Genomic DNA, 18,243 nt, shown 5'->3' on the forward strand with positions numbered 1-18,243 from the left:
GTCATGTACATTGGATAGCCTCTTGGTTGCTTGGGTGAAGAAGACAAGTCAAACAGGCTCATCCAGGACACTGCTTTTGGCCTTGCCACAATCCTGCTTCTCCAAGGGGCTTATCTTCCCGGGTGTCATTGGCGTAGATCGGTTAAGCTAACCGGTCTCTGGGACTACGGTTTTCCTATCCGGCGCCTCTACGGTAACCGGACTCCAAGACCGGCGTCTCCACTTGGACGCCGCCGGAAGCAGTTTCCAGTACCGGGGGCTTGCACCCCCTTCGGACACTCCTCGAAGACTCTCCTGGCAGTTAAGGACACCAGTATGGCAGTTATCTCATGAAACAACGGCTCTCGGGAGATTGAGTCTGTAATGACTTGAAAGAATCACACGCTTTTTGATTATCATGATGCATCTCATAGGCTATATCACCCCAAAGGCCACCTTTACTCGACCTCTACAACATCGCGGATAGGAATCATCTCCAGCAGAGTAGCCTCGAGCATCTCCTTTTGCTCCTGGATAAACTCCCTCACAGCATCGGGGTTGAACTTGACACCCGCGGCCCGGGCCTCCCTCAGCTTTTTGGCATGATCACGGAAACGCTCCTCCAAGATTTCGGCACGGTAGGTGCAGTAATCGTAGACGAGATCTGACTGGTTGCTGATGGGACGGGAGCCTGTGAGGACGAGCTCGTCTTTGACGAATGGTGACTTGGGTCGGAAGGCTGTGATGAACGAGATTCTCTCCTTGCCGATGGCCTTGAGAGCGGCGTGCTTGACATATCGGCCTTGAAGAATCACGGCAGTTCCCTAGGAAGTGAGTTAATAGAGAGCAGAGTTGGCATTAAGGGTCAGCATACCATAGAAGGACCGCGAACCTTGAGAACCTCGCCGCTGCCGGTGAGGACAGCAGTTTCACCACCCTTCATTCCAGCTACAAGAATGTCAGTAACTTATGTACATAGCAAGGGCCTCGGTGTCAACTCACTGCAGTCGGAAAGCATGGTGACGCAGACGAAGGGAAAGCTGTCATAGTGCCATGAAAAGCCGACGTTGTCATTGCCCTTGTCACTGGTCTCATCCCCGTCACTGAAGAAGAGATTGGCGTGGCCAACCTCGTACTCAAAGGGAACGAGTTCGATACCGGCAACCTCGGAGACAGCCGCTAGTACCTCGGGGCTCTTGCAGAGAGCGTGATTAAAGGGGGCCATCCTGGCATTGTGGTTTAGCTAGGAATCTTTGGGGAGGGGAGTTTACTCACTCTTGGGTGTAGCCTCGGATCTGGTTCTTGGTAAAGGTTGAGGCGTACTGGCAGGTTCTGAGTATCTCTTCGCTGAACAGCTCGCGACGGATCTGCCTGACAGCAGCCTCGGTGAAGAGAGGGAAGGGGTCAGAGCCAGCGATAGGGGAGACGCCCTGGTTCTCATATCCCCACTCCTTCATGGTGTAGGTCCTCTTGGGCGGCTCGAAGCAGATGTGCTTGCGAGCATCAAAGTCCTCGGCGGGGGTGGCACGGGCGGCGTCGATGACATCTTGGGGAAGCTTGTTTGTTGGGCGGACGGGGGTCTTGTTGGTAGGGCCGACGACAAAGGGGGCCGGCTTGCGGACAGGCAAGGGGGCAGGAGTTTCGTAGATTGCGCCAGGCATTGTGAACGAGGATGTTGTTATCAGTGTGTAGTTTCAGGGTATCTTTGAGGTGGGATGTTGTCCTTGTGGAGTTGAAGTGAGATGATCAAGATAACAAAACCTGGGGATGGAGGAAGGACATCTTTATATCTATAGATGATCTGCCAAGAGGCAGATTCACGTCCGAACTTCGGACGTAGGCGTCGTGAGCGTGACCAACAGCCAAGATCAACATTCACGGGTTAGAGCGAAGTGGCTTTCCACGGAAAAGGGGACTGAGAGTGTGTCGCTTCGGGAGGTATCATGACTAGATCACCAACCAACAGTCAAGTGACCACCTCTGGGGGTCTAGATACTGATGCAGGAGCGTTTCCCAAAAGGAGAGTGACAGAGCACGGGGAGCATAAGCTAGAGGCCTGGTTCCTGGCCACGTCTGGGGTGTAGGTGTCTTCTATTCGCCAGCTTGATCAAGTTGGGCAATGTTTTCCTCGATAAGGGGTGGAGTTCGGATATAGTTCCCGCAGTCTAGATCCCCTACAGAGACTATCATTGGGGCATCAGTCTACGGCATTTGATATGGTGCTTGCTATGTATGGTATAGTTTGGAGCAGTTGGAGGGGGGATGTTGATTGTCAACTTGATGTCCAAGAGAGTAGTCCAAATCTAGGTTACGAGCTTTCACAAAATTGGGGTTGAGTACCGTCATTGCATTGAAAGCTGTGTTCTTTGCGCCTTGACAGAATCTCATCTCTACGAGGGAGGAGTTGAACAATCAGTGGCAGAGTCCAGGTGCGAGGAACAGATACTCACACGTCCTGGGCTGGGCATCCGACTTGATTAACTTGCGTAATCTAGATCTATTGCAGGTCACCATACCTTGCCGTCTTTGGTTCATCGTTGATCCCTCCCCCACGCTTATCAACGGTATCATGTCCTGTCACGCGCCATGATATGCAGCCACTTTGTGCGTCTGTCTCCAAGACAATGATCCCTCGACCTGGGCTCCTTCTTTGTGAGAAAGTGTTGTTTGAACTCAGCATCACAAGGCAAAAATCGTAGTATCGTTCAACCCAGCAGTGAAGAAAGAATCATAATAGTATTGATATCTCTATCCAACTCTTGTCACTCTTCCACCACTGCTTCGCAACACCCCTCATATCGATCGTGTACCTTTATCAAAGGCTCCGAATATCGCTCCTGCTTTTGAAAAGTGCATGCAAGATTTGTCGAAAGGTTTCCCTGGGAGGAAAAGTGGCTAAAGGGAGATAGTCATGTCCTACGGGAAGCCCATCCTTCCCTCCAACCCGACGTCCCGATTACGTGGGCGACCGAGCGTTCTTAAAGGGCTTTCGGGTCGAGTTCAAGACCCGAGGCCGTGACTTGGAAGAAAAACCGATCGAATTTCCGAGAACAAGAATCATCCGGGTCGGCTTCTCATCCGACACTCGATCCAAAGCGGTTAGCCGACCCGAAGCTATCCTTGAAGCCTCACCGGGAACTAACCAATCGTCTTTGTCTCTGACCGTCAGGGATCGGATGTGCTCACCGAGCAGCCAATAGGAGAAGGGCAGACCAACTTCCATTGTCGGAACCCCTTCACCAGCTCATGATGATGAGACAGGGAATTTGCTTGATGAGAGACAAAAAGCATTGGTGTCCCCTAGTGAAAAGGGGGCGGGAATTTCTTCTCCTTCTTATCGAGGTGCTTTGCAACCTTGATGTCCTGAGTCGATTCACAAACACACTTAAGAATCTTGATTGTTTCTACACTCAAGACCAATATGTTTAAACAACTGTAGTGCCATGGAAAAGACCCTTGATCGACGTCTTGGAGAAGTTGCATTTCTCCAAGCACGCCACGCGAACAAGGGGGGACAGCCATCATGCTCAGCTCATGAATCATGTGGAGGGCTTGGAGAAGGATCAGAGAACCCAAACGAAAAGACGGAGGGAACTAGCCTGGCTAGACTTCTCCATCCGTATCCCCTCAATCAATATTGTGGCGCCATGGCGAGTCCTGCTGGGATGTAAAACCAATGGGCAGTGTTACAGTCGTAATGTGGTGATACCCCTATCCCACCGTTTGAGACTGTTATCTGTGGATTTGGAAAGATACGTTAATGATACATTCGTTTAGCATGATAAACAAGGAAAACGTGTAATCTTCTCGTACAGTCAGGTAGCGATTTGGAGACTGGGATGCTCTCGGGCCTATGCTATCAGACTCAACACCATAAGATGCGTGATATACACAGACCAGTCGAGACTTGGCAAAAGGTATAAACCCTGATCTAGACGGGACAAAATTCCCTGTTACAGCTTAGTCGTATCATTCTAGACTTGTTGTTGAGGCATAATGGAAAGCATGAGCCAACTCTCCACCATGACGTTGTCTCTCCCAGGGGGGGAACCGTTGGAGATGGGCGAATCCGGTAAACGTATCTAATCCGGGGAAGGCGGGAAAAGAGGTGCACTGCCCTCGGACAAGCGGGGGGATAAGTAGAAAGAACCAAACGGCGAGTCCGGCTGGAGAAAAATCCTTGTGGTATCATGGATGGTCAGGGTCTAGGCCTTGGCTCTGTTTGGTGCAACCTTCTTTTACCCCAGGCTCTGGGGAAGCGGAGACACTTGTTGATAGGCTTGGATCTGCGGGGGAGGAGAGATTTCGAGTCAGTCTAGTCCATTGTCCTGGTACTGATTAGAGGGATGGCTCATGTCTTGTCATGGGCATTTAAACCCAGCTGTACCCCGACCGTTTTACTATTCTCTCTTGCTGATCATCACTCCCCTCCTCTCTCTTTCCCCATCTTTTGCTCAAACTCCCTCGTCCCTCTATCATGGACACCTATGATGAGAAACCCCCCGTCGACGCGTCGAGCATCGCCGACACCAAGCTCGAACCACAGACCACAACCGGCGGCGGTAGCGTTCTCAATGGCAGTGTCACATACACGAGCCAGCTACACCGACGTCTCGGTAACCGCCAGATCCAACTCATCGCCATCGGAGGCTCCATTGGCACGGCCGTCTTTGTCTCCATCGGCACAGGTCTAGCCCACGGCGGCCCTGCGAGTCTACTACTGGCCTATACCTTGTATTCATGCATGGTTGGCCTGGTCAACAACTCCATGGCCGAGATGGCGACTTTCATGCCAGTTTCTGGCGCTTTTATCCGCATGGCTGGTCGTTGGGTTGATGAGTCGTTTGGTTTCATGGTTGGCTGGAACTTTTTCCTCTACGAAGCCCTCCTTGTCCCCTTTGAAATCTCGGCTCTCAATGTCGTCTTAAAATTCTGGAGAGATGATATACCCGTTGCTGCTGTTGTAGCTGCTTGCATCGTACTCTATGGGTGAGTCTTTTCAATCTCTTCCTGGCGTGTCATCTTGTGCTAACTTGTTCATCACAGTGTCATCAACGTAGGCGCCGTTAAATGGTTCGGCGAGGCTGAATTCTGGCTCTCCCTCGGAAAGGTCCTCCTCTTCTTTATCCTCTTCTTTTTCACATTCATCACAATGGTAGGAGGAAATCCAGCCAAAGATGCATATGGGTTCAGATATTGGCAGAATCCAGGGGCTTTCGCCGAGTACATCACCACTGGTGACCTCGGACGCTTCGAGGGTTTTCTGGGTTCTCTCTGGATCGCAGCTTTCACCGTTGTGGGCCCTGAATATGTGTCCATGATTGCGGGAGAGGCCAAGCTGCCTCGTCGATATCTCAAGAACGCCTTCAAGACCACCTATGTCCGGTTTGGCATCTTCTTTATCCTCTCGGCCCTCTGCGTTGGTATTGTTCTCCCTTATAACGACCCTACGCTTGTTGGTATTGTCAGCGGAACTGGTGAGGGTGCTGGAACTGGAGCTGCCTCTCCCTATGTCATTGCCATGGGAAACCTTGGCATTGGAGTCTTACCTCACATCACCAACGCCCTCTTGGTGTCCAGTATCTTCTCTGCTGGAAACGCCCTGACATACTATGGCACTCGAAGTCTCTATGGTTTGGCTCTTGAGGGCCAAGCCCCTAGATTCCTTCTCAAGTGCACATCTTTCGGTCTGCCCATCTACTGTCTAGGAATCGTCATGCTTTTCCCATTCTTGGCATTCCTGGCCGTCTCGAACGATTCTTCTGTCGTCCTAACCTGGCTCACAAACATCATCACTGCGGCCCAGATCATCGACCACATCGTCATCTCAGTCACTTACATCTTCTTCTACAACGCCTGCAAGGCTCAAGGTCTCGACCGCAAGACCCTCCCGTACTGTGGCTGGTTCCAACCCTACGGATCCTACATCTCGGCCATCTTCCTGACCTGCGTCGTCTGCGTGTACGGCTACACCGTCTTTCTACCAGGAAACTTCACTGTTGATGGCTTCTTCACATACTACACCATGGTGTTGGTTGCGCCCATTACCTTTTTCGGTTGGAAGTTTACCAAGAAGACCAAGTTTGTCAAGGCCTCTGAGGCTGACCTTGTGTGGGAGAAGCCTCAGATTGACGCCTATGAGGCTTCGTTTGAAGAGGTTCCTGTTGGTTTCTGGGTGGAGATTGTTCAGATGTTTGGACTCATGAAGAATAAGCAGGCTACCGTTGTTTGAGAACATCTCTTGCTGGCCACTCCATAACTGTATATAACTATCAGCTTTTTACTTTGAATGAACTGAATTCATATTTACTTTTCATCGGTAGCCTGCATCAACTTTGACTTAACTAGATGACACGTCAAAAACACGCAAGACTCTAGTTGCAATCTATTGATCCCTTTCTCCTTTGTCTATGGTGAGAAATTTCCTGAAATCAATACCGACTGGATGGTGAGCATGAATTGCTTCCCCATTATAAGTTATTTCATACTTACCACAAACTATCTCAGAGCCAGTTGTCTCAATAGTATTAGACAAGAGGCGTCAGAAGTCTTGTTCTCATGGTTGATTCTAGGCTCTCTTGGTTTCATAAGTTCTGATCAAAGGTCAACTGGCAGGAAGCAAAGATTGTTCACCTCTCAAGTATTGGTTCGGTTATATCAGTGTGAGTTAGGAAGCCTTAAACAAGCTGATATTCAGTAGAATGGCTTCGATGATGAAGAGATTTCGCCGAGGACACCTTTCTTACCAACTATTGGGTTAACTAGGCACGGTTTCCAAGTTGCGAGGCTTTATACACATGCTACAAAATTATGTAGGTTGGTGGGATAGGGTTCAGCCAGGTGACCTTTAATAACCCTAGGTACTCTCTCAAGACAATCAAGTCAAGTGCGCGGGAATACACATCACGTAACAAGTACATGCATCTATCATAATACCAAGTGATGTGCATCTGTCTTGGTTTGCCGTCATTCTGTCTGGCCTCATCAGTCAGGTTTGCTTAGGCAGCCGTCGGGTCACAATAAGCAAAGTCGGTATCAGTGGATTAACTCGTTAAACTTTTACTCATTGCGTCGTCTATACTCTGGAATCTCTGAAATTGGGAACTTTTTGCCCACTGCTACCTTTGCTCCGTCTCCTTCTTTGCCTCCTCCTCCTTCTTATCTCCCTCCTTCTCCTCCTTCTCACCATAGTTCTCTAGCTTCATATCCTTGAGACCAAGCTCCTCCTCCTCCTCGTCTGTACGGGTGTAGCTCTCACGGTGGATGCTGGGGTCAGGCTTTGGCGGGTCAACCAAGGGCTGGACATAGCTGCTGGCGAAGGGATCGGTAAGGATGATGGTGAAGGGCTTGTCGCCCCGGATCGCGGTATCGAGGCCGTCAAAGAACTCGTCCCACTGGCTCTTCTCATTAGCAGCCAGAGAGTCGCCGCCCTGGCCAGAGCCGTCGGCCTCAAAGATCTGCGAGTGGAGGTCGTTTCGGACCTGAGTCAGGAGACCCTCGACGGTGGTGAAGCGACCACCAAGAGTACCGGGGTTGACCTGCAGCTTGAGCTCGGGGCACTCAAGCGCACACGTCTCACTCTTGAGAATATCACGGCCAAGATCGGTACTATCCTTGACATCGAGAATGATCTTCTCACCCAGCTCAGGGATCTCTCCACCAGTCTTGACATCGTTGGATCGGTAACCGCAGTCATCGCACACGGTCGACATGAGAACAACTTGCTTAAAGTGGGGGATGTCAACCATCTTCATGTGTGTAGTGCAAGGGTGCATGCAGCCGGGGCATGTGGCAGGGAAGCTGTAGACCTCGTTGGGGATGATTTCGCCATCAGCAGTCAAGCCAGGGGTTTGTTGCTCCTGGCCGGCGCTGGGGTCGGAGCCCGAGAGACCCAATTCAGCGTTCTGCTCGGGAGTTCGGGCATACTCGTGCTTCTCCCACTTGCCCACGCCGTCCTTCAGGTCGGGAGCAATGAAAGAGTTTCCAGCAGGGTCGTCGACCCAGACACGGAAGGGGAAGGAGTCGCCAAGCAGCATGGCACGGCCCTTGGCGATGATCTCGGCGACCTTGATGTGCACCTCGGGAGCCTGCTCCTTTCGCGCCTCTTGTCCCAGCTCGAGATCATCAATGACAGTCGTCAAGAGACCCTCGACATTTGTCAGCTGGCCGCGACCAGCGGGAATCTCGAGATCCAGCTCGATAAACTTGACGGTGGCAGTATCCGACTTGACAACCTGTCGCCCAAAGTCGGCGAGGGTAGTCAAGCGCAGCTCGTAGTGTGTGCCCTTGGGCTGGACGGTTCCAGCAGCCTGGATCTCGTTGTTCTGGAAGTTGCAGTGTTCGCAGGAAAAGGACATGATGACAATTTCGCGGAAGTAGGGGATCGCGGTAAGGAGCATTCGGGTCATGCCCTAGAAGCATGTATTAGTGTCTGATGTTTGCGCGAGACTCAAGACAATTCGACTCACATTCTTGCCGCAGTTCATGCACAGCGACTCGATTTCTTCAACAGCCCGCTCGTCGTCGTCACTTTGTTCGCCATCGGCAGTAGGCGCAAGGTTCTTGACCTTGTTACCGATGGTCTCAAAGAACTCCTGAGGAGTTTGCTTGTTCACGTCGTCGGTCGTCATTTTTGTTCGGCTCGAATCGTGACTCTTTTGCAAAAGCGTGTTGGGTCCTGATCCGATGGAGGGGTTCATGAAATTTTTGGAGGGGCAACTGAAATGCACAAGCCACAGCGGGTGGGGCGCTAGAATCTTCGGGATGCTCTGCGTCGCGGCCTGACTGAGCGAGGCGGGCCTAGATTCATCCGTGGCGACTTGTTATCACGGGCTCTGTCTGGTTGATGAACAACATGATCATTTCATGAAATGAGAGAGACTGAGTGGGTTGGCTGTTTGCTGTTTTTGTCCTGAAAGAAGCGCCTGTAGCCCTGCCTTTCGATTCTTGGCCCTCTTCTTGCTGCTGGCATTTGCAGTTGGCTTAAGTGGCTCAGGAGCAACAGCCTTCTTGATCTTGGATTGGATCGTAGCCTTGCGTCGTGTGGCAGGTCCAGGAGGTGGAAGCGATATCTTTGTGTCCTGTTGGCAGCTGTTGCAGTGAAAAGCCTTGCAAGGGCCTGAAGGCTGGGAGACTTCAGGGGTTGATTTGGTTGACTTTGCGCCCTCGGCCTTTCTTCGAATGGCTTTTCGCGCGTCAATCTTCAGAGTGACTCCCTGGCCTGGGATCATGATTAGACCACATCTGCCACATACATGTTGGCGCTGAATGTCGGATGGCGGGATCCCTTGCTGGAAGAGGAGCTGACCGCGAACGCTCATGAGGTGCGCCGAGGTTTCTGGAGCTGTCATGCGGAGGAGGTGTGCTGCATCGGTGAGGAAGTCGACCGTCCCTGGAAGCTCAGAAAGAGCCATTGTTTCTGGAGGCTGAGAATTGTATACTCTCTCGGAGAATGAGTCTTTGAATGTTGCAGTTGAAGTCTGAAGTTGTCGCTGCTTCAGCAGAACCTTTACGGACACACACGCTTTGACGTGAAGGCGATCCGATTTAGAAAGTGGGTCTTCTAAGATAACCCAACCCCATTGGCTCTCCCTCCCTTGCACACAACCACAAACTTCATCAGACAAGGAACATGATACTTTAAACCAACTTCACACTTACAGGACTCTCAAGTGTGGCTTCTCATTTAGTGTTGACTCATTTCAAGAGCCATAAATTCGGCTGCATTTTTTTCTTGTGACTCTGTTCAAAACTCCGTCCCCAACGAGGTCTTCGCCTGCTTGTTCAACACCCCAAACCACAGCCTCACCCAAAAACATCAACCCCTACGCCAACTCAACTACTCAGAAGCGACATGTAACTTTAGGCACGACGAATTTCCCACTTAATCTCGTTGATGCTGACCTCTTCGTTCGCCTTTTCGTCATAGTCGAACCACTCACCATCTGCCAAGTCAATGTCGTTGAACTTGGTGTTGGTTTCGGCACCATCTGCCAGCCACTCGCCCTGCAGACCATATTAGTTGACATCAAAATATGAGAGGGCTGAGTGTTTACTCACCTCGGCCTTGAATTCGGTGAATTCGAGTCCTCGGCAGTCAAACTCGATGATCTTCTGAGCCTTCGCCGGCTCACCCTGTTCGTAGGGAGCTGGTGCAGCCTTGATAGATGCCGACGACTCTCGCTAGAATCATGTTAGTATTAGGGGAAAGAATAGTATATGAAAGCAATCACCTTGCAGTTTTTGCACTTCCAAACAAAGTTGGCCTCTCCCCTGCTTCCACTCATCTCATTGGTTTCCTAGGGATGATGAGCAGCTACCCAAGAAGCTAGGACGAGTCAAGACATACAAATCGGTTCACGCCAACATGGTTTGCGTGGACCTCACGGCAAGAGGTACACTGAACCTTGAACATGTACCAGAAAGGGTTGTCTTGAGTGTCGTCAGGGCGCAAGTTGGTAACCCTGTCATTGCCCCTCATCAGCAAAGCTCAGTTGGTTTGCGTCCACAAGCTTGTCTGGCGTACCCTTGCAACTCGGCGGTGAGATAGAGAGCGAACATGTTGAGATAGGTATGAGCAGATCAGTAACAATAAAAAACAGAAATGAACTAAGTAGCAAGATGGAATATCGTAGAGTGTGTTGAGCACAGAACAAAATCCAGCTGCGTCAGGTTCCAAGCGACGAAGGTGGGGTGGTGGGGTGTGCGAATAGCAGTAGGAGGGCCGTCGGGACTAGCACGTGACCTGGATAATCGAACCATCCGTAACTGGCCAATTTCTTGCTTCCGGATCCGCGAAACACCTCAATTGAACGATTGCCGTCAGCCTACGCATCCATCGCCTTCAAGCGATGTCTTGACCGAAAATCACATTGCCATCATGCAGACTCTATGGTCGAGAGCCGGCCAGGCTCACCGCTGCGGATGCCGGGTCTGCGAAACCGCCGTCAGCGCCCTCGGTCGACGGGTGACGACTGCCTCTCGACCACGCAAAGTCACATTTGCCGATGTCTTTACAGCATGCTACAGCTCCATGTTTGCCACCGCAGCTGTTGTGGATGCCGTGAAGAAGGAGGACCGCAGGCAAGACTTGGATCGCCAATTGGAGGAGACGCGGCGAGAATTGGCAGAGCTTCAGATGCTCCGAACCCTCGAGACGAAACGGATTACAACCAACATTGTCGAAAACGATGAACTGAGCGCCAGCCAGATGGAAGTTCTGTGGCAATCTCTCAAGGATATCTACACGAACCGACCGTATATGAAGGAGATCGACAAGCCTGTTACCATACGCGTTTCCGAGTTTTTGAACCGCCTGCAAGCCGACTATTATCAATGCCCAGATGAAGCAACAATGCTTGCTCTGAGGCAGACAGACTATGAACGCCTTGAGCAAGCTATAAAGGACGAAGAGATTGATCAATCTCTCCCTCACCGAACTCCATTAAACCAGAAACATCTTCACAACGACTCTCGGACAATTGTTCATCTTGTCACACAACTCCTGGACCGCGCTGCTGCTCACGACAAATCGACATCCTCCAGTCCCAGCTACTATGAGGCTCGCGATCTGTTGAACGAGGGTGTCTCTTATACTTTCGACTCGATCGACCCCGCCAGAGCCAGAAAAAACCGAATCACACTGAACCGACGACTCAGAGAAGTGGTCAATTCTCCCAACCTCAGGTTAAAGGAAAAGGTTGGCAGGGTGTGCTACAATTTGCTTGTGTCGGCGTACCCAGCTGATATGCACACCTTCAACACCTTGATTGTTGCCTTTGACAAGCAAGGGTACAAATACATTTCCGAGGCCCTGGTCAACTCATTCTTCTACTACCGACGCGTCCAGCCAACGCCATCAACTTTCGTGGCAATCTTGAATCACTACAAGAACTCCCAGAACCATGGAAGGTTCCTTCGCGCTCTTGCGTGCCTTACTGGCCTTGATGCAGAAACGGGAGCCAAGCTGGCTCGCAGACATGTCACTGACATTGCCCCACCCAAGGCGAAAAGAATGAGTAACAAGACATCTACTCAAACCGGCGATTGGATCTGGGAGCACGCACCTCTTACCAAGCCTATTATCGAGGCAGTGATTGATGGTCTTCTTCATTTCAGGTTATTTGACCAGGCTGCACTCTTCTTCGTGTCATGCATGAAGGCCAACGTTGTGCTTGGCACGAACACGATCAAGCAGTTGTTTGACGAGTGCATCCTCGCTCTTGACTGGAAGGCTGCTGTGCGTCTGATTCAGGGCTTCACGAATTGCCCAAATACATGGCAACCCATGCTGATGTATCGAAACGAGAGCACTACCTATCTCATCAGCCGGCTACATGTCCTCCTTGACCTTGTTGGTCTGAGAACTTCTGGCGGTCAAGTGCTTGAGTCAACTCTCGATAACCTGTCCATCTCAACTCAAGGATTCCGCCGGTTCCTGGACGCTCTAGCGGCGGTCGACTCTACTTCACAACTTCAGCTGCAGAACTCAACAACTCAGCTCGTCCACTCTTCAGAGAGCAGGTTACTACAGATTGAGGCTCTCTGGAAGGAGGTGGCTTTTGTGGAAAGGACAACGCGCTCTATTGAGAGTAAACTCCTCTATCCAGATTTCAACCCCCAATTCCGCATGTCAATGGCTCGGTACATTGGAGACACGACAACCAAGCAGACAATGAAGCTCAATCAGGAGCTGATTGGTTTTCTGTCACAACTCTCGATCTCGAGGCATGTGCTGGTGGCGCTGATGAGGTGCGAGAATTTCCCGAGAAACAACAGGGGTGATGAGGCAGTCAAGAAGCAGATAAAGTCAAGGAAAAACCAGGCTACAAGCCAGGCCAAGGCATGGATTAACGATCAGAAGACGGCCGTCGTTCTTCCAGAACCGATAGCAATGTCGGGATTGTCGGCTGGGCGGATAAGCAGAACGTCTGGACAGTCTAGGCCATCACATTTGAAGGCGAGGCCAAGGAGGCTGATCACATGGCCAGTACCGGATCAGCGACCGGCATATCTAGAGCAGGGGCAGTGGGCGGGATTGGTCTGAGCGGAGTAAAGACGGAGATGGGTGACCCCTCTTGTTTGTACATTGATGAAGGAGGTTGATATGGCATTTGAGCCGCATTGGATGTAAACTTAGCTACACGTGGCCGGGTAGACGTTGCCCAGCATACATATGAATGACTTTTCTTGTATCAACACCTACAGGACCCAACCAGCTCAACTCGCATTGCTTTGCGAGACCCTCAAGTTGATTACCTCGGCACCTGCGCCTACCACGAGCAGATCCTTTGATTACCTAGATGGTCCCCCGCAGCCGGAGGCGCCGCCCTGGCCGCCACCAGCGTCCAGGGTCATGAGCAATCATGGTACGGCACAGTGGAATTGACACGACAAAGGGCTCTCTGAACATGGCGGTCTGCAGTCTCACGGGGGCATAGTTTCTATAGTAAGTTTCCTCGTCAGCTAGCACTGTATCGCAGGTCCCAACCTCCCTCTCTGACAGGTTCTCGGCTGAAGATATGGACCCTCCAAGGGTCACGATGCGCCCTGGGCTAGGAGTCGAGTGGATGCTCCTCGACTCGCCGTCATCCAGTCACGAGGCATGGAGGGTCCACGGGGCCAATTGGATTGACAGGCTTGACTCCAGTGGAGCTAGGGGCACACCCCCCCTTCACCCTTCCAGAGTTTGTCCCTGTTCCAGCGCATCTCAGTGGAAAAGGTACCGCCGTGAGCGAGCCCTGGGGCCTGGAGGATGGAGTCCAGTACTTCCCCCACATGGAGTTCATCCCAAACAAGTGGAAAGGGCTCCAGCTGTTCCCATTTTCACAATCCAACCCACGAATTGTTTTGTTTTCTCCAAGGCAATGTCGGCTTAACAAAATCTGTCTGGATCCCGGGCTTGTCTCTCCTCTTTCCTCCTCCATCTTACATTGTCCCTGTGTCGTGAGATCAAGGGCAAAGACTGTTGCCGTACGCCGATGGATTATACGTCACAAGCTCCATCCTCTCTTATCGAAGCCACCGGATATTCCTGATCACTACAGTACCGGGCGTTGGCTTGACATCATTGTACTGCGCGGCACTGCGACGGTTGAGTTCAGCATTACAAAGACATTTGTCCATTGGCGAGCTGTTTTGAAGCACGAGCTTCGTCTGGGAACTTCCATTGTCCCAGCCGGACTACCCTGGGGGCGACTCGCCGGGACTCTTATCACAGTCGTCTTCGCCTTCCAACTGACGCGCGACTCATTGCTCCCGGTCGCAAAACCTTTCAATTTCTTCTCTCACTCTCTGGCGCAGGTTTGAGTCTCGACGCGAAAGAGAACCCCAACCAACCTCTGCAGCATGAAGTTTGGCAGAAAGTGAGTCCTCCATATCAGCCAGCGAATCAGCGCCGCAGTTCAGCTCAGCTCACTCACCACTCACCTTGCGCAGCCTACCGCGCAATCAGGTCCCCGAATGGGCGTCCTCGTACATCAACTACAAGGGCCTCAAGAAACTGGTAAAGGCTGCAGCAGAAAAGGCCAGGAATGGAGAAAAGGTGGACCCTGCAGGTGGGCGGCTTTGACGACTCTCTTTGTGTCGCTCCCTGAGCCTCTCCCCTAACTCCCCATGCAGAATTCTTTTTCGCCCTTGACCGAAACCTCGAAGATGTCGACTTTTTCTACAACAAGAAACTCGCTGAGTCCTGCCGCCGACTGAACCTCCTCTACAACCGCTATGGCCGCACCCCCGATGTCGTCTCTACTCTCGACCAGGATGAGGTTGAGGAAGTTATGGGCGCCCTCCTCGAGCTGAGAAGCCAGCTGCGCAACTTGCAGTGGTTTGGTGAGATTAACCGCAGAGGCTTTGTCAAGATCACAAAGAAGCTTGACAAGAAGGTCCCGGACCTTGTAACACAGCATCCTTACATTTCAACCAAGGTTGATCCAAAGCCTTTTGCCAAGGAGGCAAACACGGCGAGGCTCTTGACTGAAATCAACAAGTGGATGTCTGTTTTGGCCGAGGCCCAGACTTTTGACGATGCCATGTCTGACCACTCAACTCGCTCTCTGGGTCGCGCATCAACCAAAGGACTGCTAAACCTGCCACAGGCACAGCTTGACGTGCTCGATCAGGCGGTCCGAAATGATGATGTTGCAGCACTTGAGGCTGGCCTCAAGGAAAGCAATGTCTCTGAAGACGGATCCAAGCCACTCCTCTTGAACCTCCTGCAGCGATCCATCTCTGCACGAGCGAAAGCATCTATCGCCTTCCTACTCTCTAACCTCAAGAGCCTCGATGAACCAGACGACATCAATGGCCGCAACTGCATTCATCGCCTTGTCATTCATATTGGCCGCACAAAGTCGAAGCCCGGAGACGAGGAGTCAAAGTCTTACCCTGTGCCTGCAGGTTCTCAGTTCAGCAACAAACATATCCAGGCTGGATTTTCTGCACCCGGTGCCAAGGCACTCAACACAAATGAGATCCAGCTTCTTGGCAAGGACGATGAAGTTGTACAGCTCTTCATTTATCTCCTTGATCAGCTACGCCCAGACCAGCGAGTTGCGCTTAAGAGCCGTGACTCCTTTGGGCGCATGCCACTTCACTATGCAGCCCAATTCGGGTTTGTGGTGGTCTGTCAAATCATCATGGCCAAGATGCAGGAGTGGAATCAGTTCAATGTCAAGGATGGCATTGACACTCCTGAGTGGCAGGATCATGACGGTTGCGCTCCGCTTCACCTCAGTGTTGTTGGAGGTCACCCCTTGACAACTCAAGCTCTCTTGCAGGGTGAAAACTGGCAGGGGAGCAGTGAGTCAAAGGCCGAGATTCGCAAGTCCATCTCCAAGTCAGGAGCTGTCTTGGTCCTCGCCACAAAATCCAACTACAGCACTATCGTGCAGATGCTAGTTGATGCTGGCGTTGACCTCAACTGGAGAGACAAGACTAATGAGACTGCTCTTCATGTTGCAGCCCGGTTTGGCCACGCTGAGTGTGCTCGAATCATTATCAAGGGCACCGAGCTCCAAAAGGGAGACCTTGAGGCCACGGAGAACACGTATGCATGGACTCCTCTCCATGTTGCGGCTGTGGACGGCAAGCTCAACGTGGCCGAGCTTCTTGTCGAAGCTGGAGCCGATACCACACGCATCGACTCCTCCGGCTGGACCGCTAGAGAGCATGCTGCCTTGAGAGGCCACATGGATATCGCAAGACTCCTTGCCGTTGACACGGTTGAGGATGAGCCTCCATCTCGGCCTGTCGAAACCTTGCAGCCAACTCCCTCAGAGATGTCGTCCATCGAAGAGCGACGCTCCAATGGCGCCTCAAACTTGTCGCGGTCCCCTGAAGCCATCAAGAGTTTTGGTCACCGTTACCTGACGGATGAGAGCCTTGTTCTCGTGAGCTTGGGGTCTATGGATATGCGGAAGAATGTTGAGCCAGTGAGCTTGGATCGCATCCCGCTCACTGAAGCTCATAATACCCAGCTCGACACTGCCTTGTCGATTGTCGTGGCTGCCACTGGAGCCCAGGGTGAGCCGACGATTATCGATCTACCGGTGCACGACAACATCGCCACAGAGCCTATTGTTTTCATGACAAAGGACGCCAGCAAGGTGAAGCTTCTCTTCGACATTGTTCCTACCTACTCTGGCAACAACCAGAACAAGGTTGGACGAGCCGTGGCTCTCTTGTCTTCTGTGAAGCCGACACTGGGGTCTCGACGAATGAATCTGCAAGGCGATGTTTGCGTTCCTATCATGTCCAGCAGCTTGGATGTTATTGGAACAGTCAACTTCAACTTCCTGGTCATTACCCCATTCCACCACCCCAATATGGAGGTTACTTCAAGACAGACCTACTGGAAGAAGATGTCATCAACCATGATTATCGGCCATCGAGGACTGGGCAAGAACCTCACATCCAACAAGTCCCTTCAGCTTGGCGAGAATACTCTGCCCTCGTTTATTGCTGCGGCCAACCTTGGCGCTCAGTACGTCGAGTTTGACGTCCAGCTCACCAAAGATCACGTCCCCGTCATCTACCACGATTTCCTTGTCAGCGAGACAGGCATAGACGCTCCTGTTCATACGTTGACCCTGGAGCAATTCCTGCACATCAACCCTGACACTCGTCGGGGACCTCGTCACACTTCTTCAACGAAGCCTGTGGCTGAGGGCGAACCTGGTGGCTTCCGAGCGCGTAGCAATAGTCTTGCCCCGACACGCTCGCAGTCGATGGGTTTCGCTGGCAGTGGGCTACATGACATGGACGAGCGCATGAAGCATACCCGTGACTTCAAGTCCAAGGGCTTCAAGGCCAACTCCAGGGGCAACTTCATCCAAGCCCCCTTTGCCACCCTGGAGGACCTCTTCCGCAAGCTGCCGGAAAACATTGGGTTCAATATAGAGATGAAGTACCCCATGTTGCACGAGAGCGAGGAGCACGAGATGGACACTTATGCCGTGGAACTCAACTCGTTTTGTGACACGGTTCTTTCCAAGGTTTACGACCTGGCTGGTGAACGACACATCATCTTCAGCTCTTTCAACCCCGATATTTGTCTTTGTCTGAGCTACAAGCAACCATCCATTCCCATTCTCTTTCTCACGGACGCGGGTTGTTGCGAAGTCTGCGACGTTCGTGCCTCGTCCCTCCAAGAGGCCATCCGCTTTGCGAGCCGTTGGAACTTGCTCGGCATTGTTTCCGCTGCCGAGCCCTTTATCAACAGTCCTCGCCTAGTCAAGGTTGTGAAGGAGAATGGAATTGTGTGCTTTAGCTACGGCACATTGAACAATGACCCTCTGATGGTCCAGGTAAGTGGTTTCATCTTTGTCTACGGGGAGTAATAGTAGCTGACACGCCGTAGCGCCAAGTCAAACAGGGCATTGATGCCGTCATTGTTGACAGCGTCCTCGCCATCAGAAAAGGTCTCACAAGTGGAGAGACTCCGTCAGAGTCATCGGTCAACGGTGAGGCTGAAACGAATGGCTCCCTCAAGCCTGATCATTTGCTCAAGGAGCGGCTAGAGGAGTTGACGGTCAACGGCGCCGGACCTTGAGCAAAACAGAATCAAGGTTAGAGTTGGTTATTGTTGGATGTTGCTAGGGAAGGGGAGAGCATGAAAGAGTTGACTTTCAACATGGACCTCCCGAGGAGACTGTTGTTCAACCATCACGGGACTGGAGATTACCTATCTAGATTTGCTATTTGGCGAGCCTCAGGATGATTCCTTCTTTAGGTATAAGGGGGATAACGGAATGTCCGACTGACCTC

General features: G+C 51.8%; 6 protein-coding genes across 6 annotated transcripts; 3 read left to right on the top strand and 3 right to left on the bottom strand.

Moving 5' to 3' along the window:
* Nucleotides 1–437: 437 nt before the first annotated feature.
* On the bottom strand, nucleotides 438–1,640 carry NECHADRAFT_74280 (uncharacterized protein; the record flags this gene model as incomplete). Its single annotated transcript, XM_003049836.1, has 4 exons — nucleotides 438–803; nucleotides 854–927; nucleotides 982–1,205; nucleotides 1,255–1,640. The coding sequence occupies 4 exons, from the start codon at nucleotides 1,638–1,640 to the stop codon at nucleotides 438–440; spliced, it is 1,050 nt and encodes a 349-aa protein (XP_003049882.1).
* A 2,816-nt stretch (nucleotides 1,641–4,456) lies between these two features.
* Nucleotides 4,457–6,211, top strand: NECHADRAFT_89785 (uncharacterized protein; the record flags this gene model as incomplete). Its single annotated transcript, XM_003049616.1, has 3 exons — nucleotides 4,457–4,483; nucleotides 4,514–4,968; nucleotides 5,026–6,211. The coding sequence occupies 3 exons, from the start codon at nucleotides 4,457–4,459 to the stop codon at nucleotides 6,209–6,211; spliced, it is 1,668 nt and encodes a 555-aa protein (XP_003049662.1).
* An 886-nt stretch (nucleotides 6,212–7,097) lies between these two features.
* Nucleotides 7,098–8,609, bottom strand: NECHADRAFT_89786 (uncharacterized protein; the record flags this gene model as incomplete). Its single annotated transcript, XM_003049837.1, has 2 exons — nucleotides 7,098–8,390; nucleotides 8,448–8,609. 2 exons carry the CDS (start codon nucleotides 8,607–8,609, stop codon nucleotides 7,098–7,100), a joined length of 1,455 nt encoding a protein of 484 aa, XP_003049883.1.
* Nucleotides 8,610–8,837: 228 nt separating this feature from the next.
* NECHADRAFT_30079 (uncharacterized protein) lies at nucleotides 8,838–10,449 on the bottom strand (the record flags this gene model as incomplete). Its single annotated transcript, XM_003049838.1, has 5 exons — nucleotides 8,838–9,418; nucleotides 9,852–9,984; nucleotides 10,039–10,161; nucleotides 10,212–10,260; nucleotides 10,340–10,449. 5 exons carry the CDS (start codon nucleotides 10,447–10,449, stop codon nucleotides 8,838–8,840), a joined length of 996 nt encoding a protein of 331 aa, XP_003049884.1.
* A 409-nt stretch (nucleotides 10,450–10,858) lies between these two features.
* Nucleotides 10,859–13,024, top strand: NECHADRAFT_74284 (uncharacterized protein; the record flags this gene model as incomplete). The annotated part of the gene is made up of 1 exon (XM_003049617.1): nucleotides 10,859–13,024. The coding sequence occupies one exon, from the start codon at nucleotides 10,859–10,861 to the stop codon at nucleotides 13,022–13,024; it is 2,166 nt and encodes a 721-aa protein (XP_003049663.1).
* A 1,301-nt stretch (nucleotides 13,025–14,325) lies between these two features.
* On the top strand, nucleotides 14,326–18,028 carry NECHADRAFT_89788 (uncharacterized protein; the record flags this gene model as incomplete). Its single annotated transcript, XM_003049618.1, has 4 exons — nucleotides 14,326–14,342; nucleotides 14,416–14,534; nucleotides 14,599–17,783; nucleotides 17,837–18,028. The coding sequence occupies 4 exons, from the start codon at nucleotides 14,326–14,328 to the stop codon at nucleotides 18,026–18,028; spliced, it is 3,513 nt and encodes a 1,170-aa protein (XP_003049664.1).
* Between the last annotated feature and the right edge of the window lie 215 nt (nucleotides 18,029–18,243).

The sequence above is a fragment of the Fusarium vanettenii genome (assembly GCF_000151355.1).
Source record: "Fusarium vanettenii 77-13-4 chromosome 1 genomic scaffold NECHAsca_8_chr1_1_0, whole genome shotgun sequence".
Classification (NCBI taxonomy): Eukaryota; Fungi; Ascomycota; class Sordariomycetes; order Hypocreales; family Nectriaceae; genus Fusarium; species Fusarium vanettenii.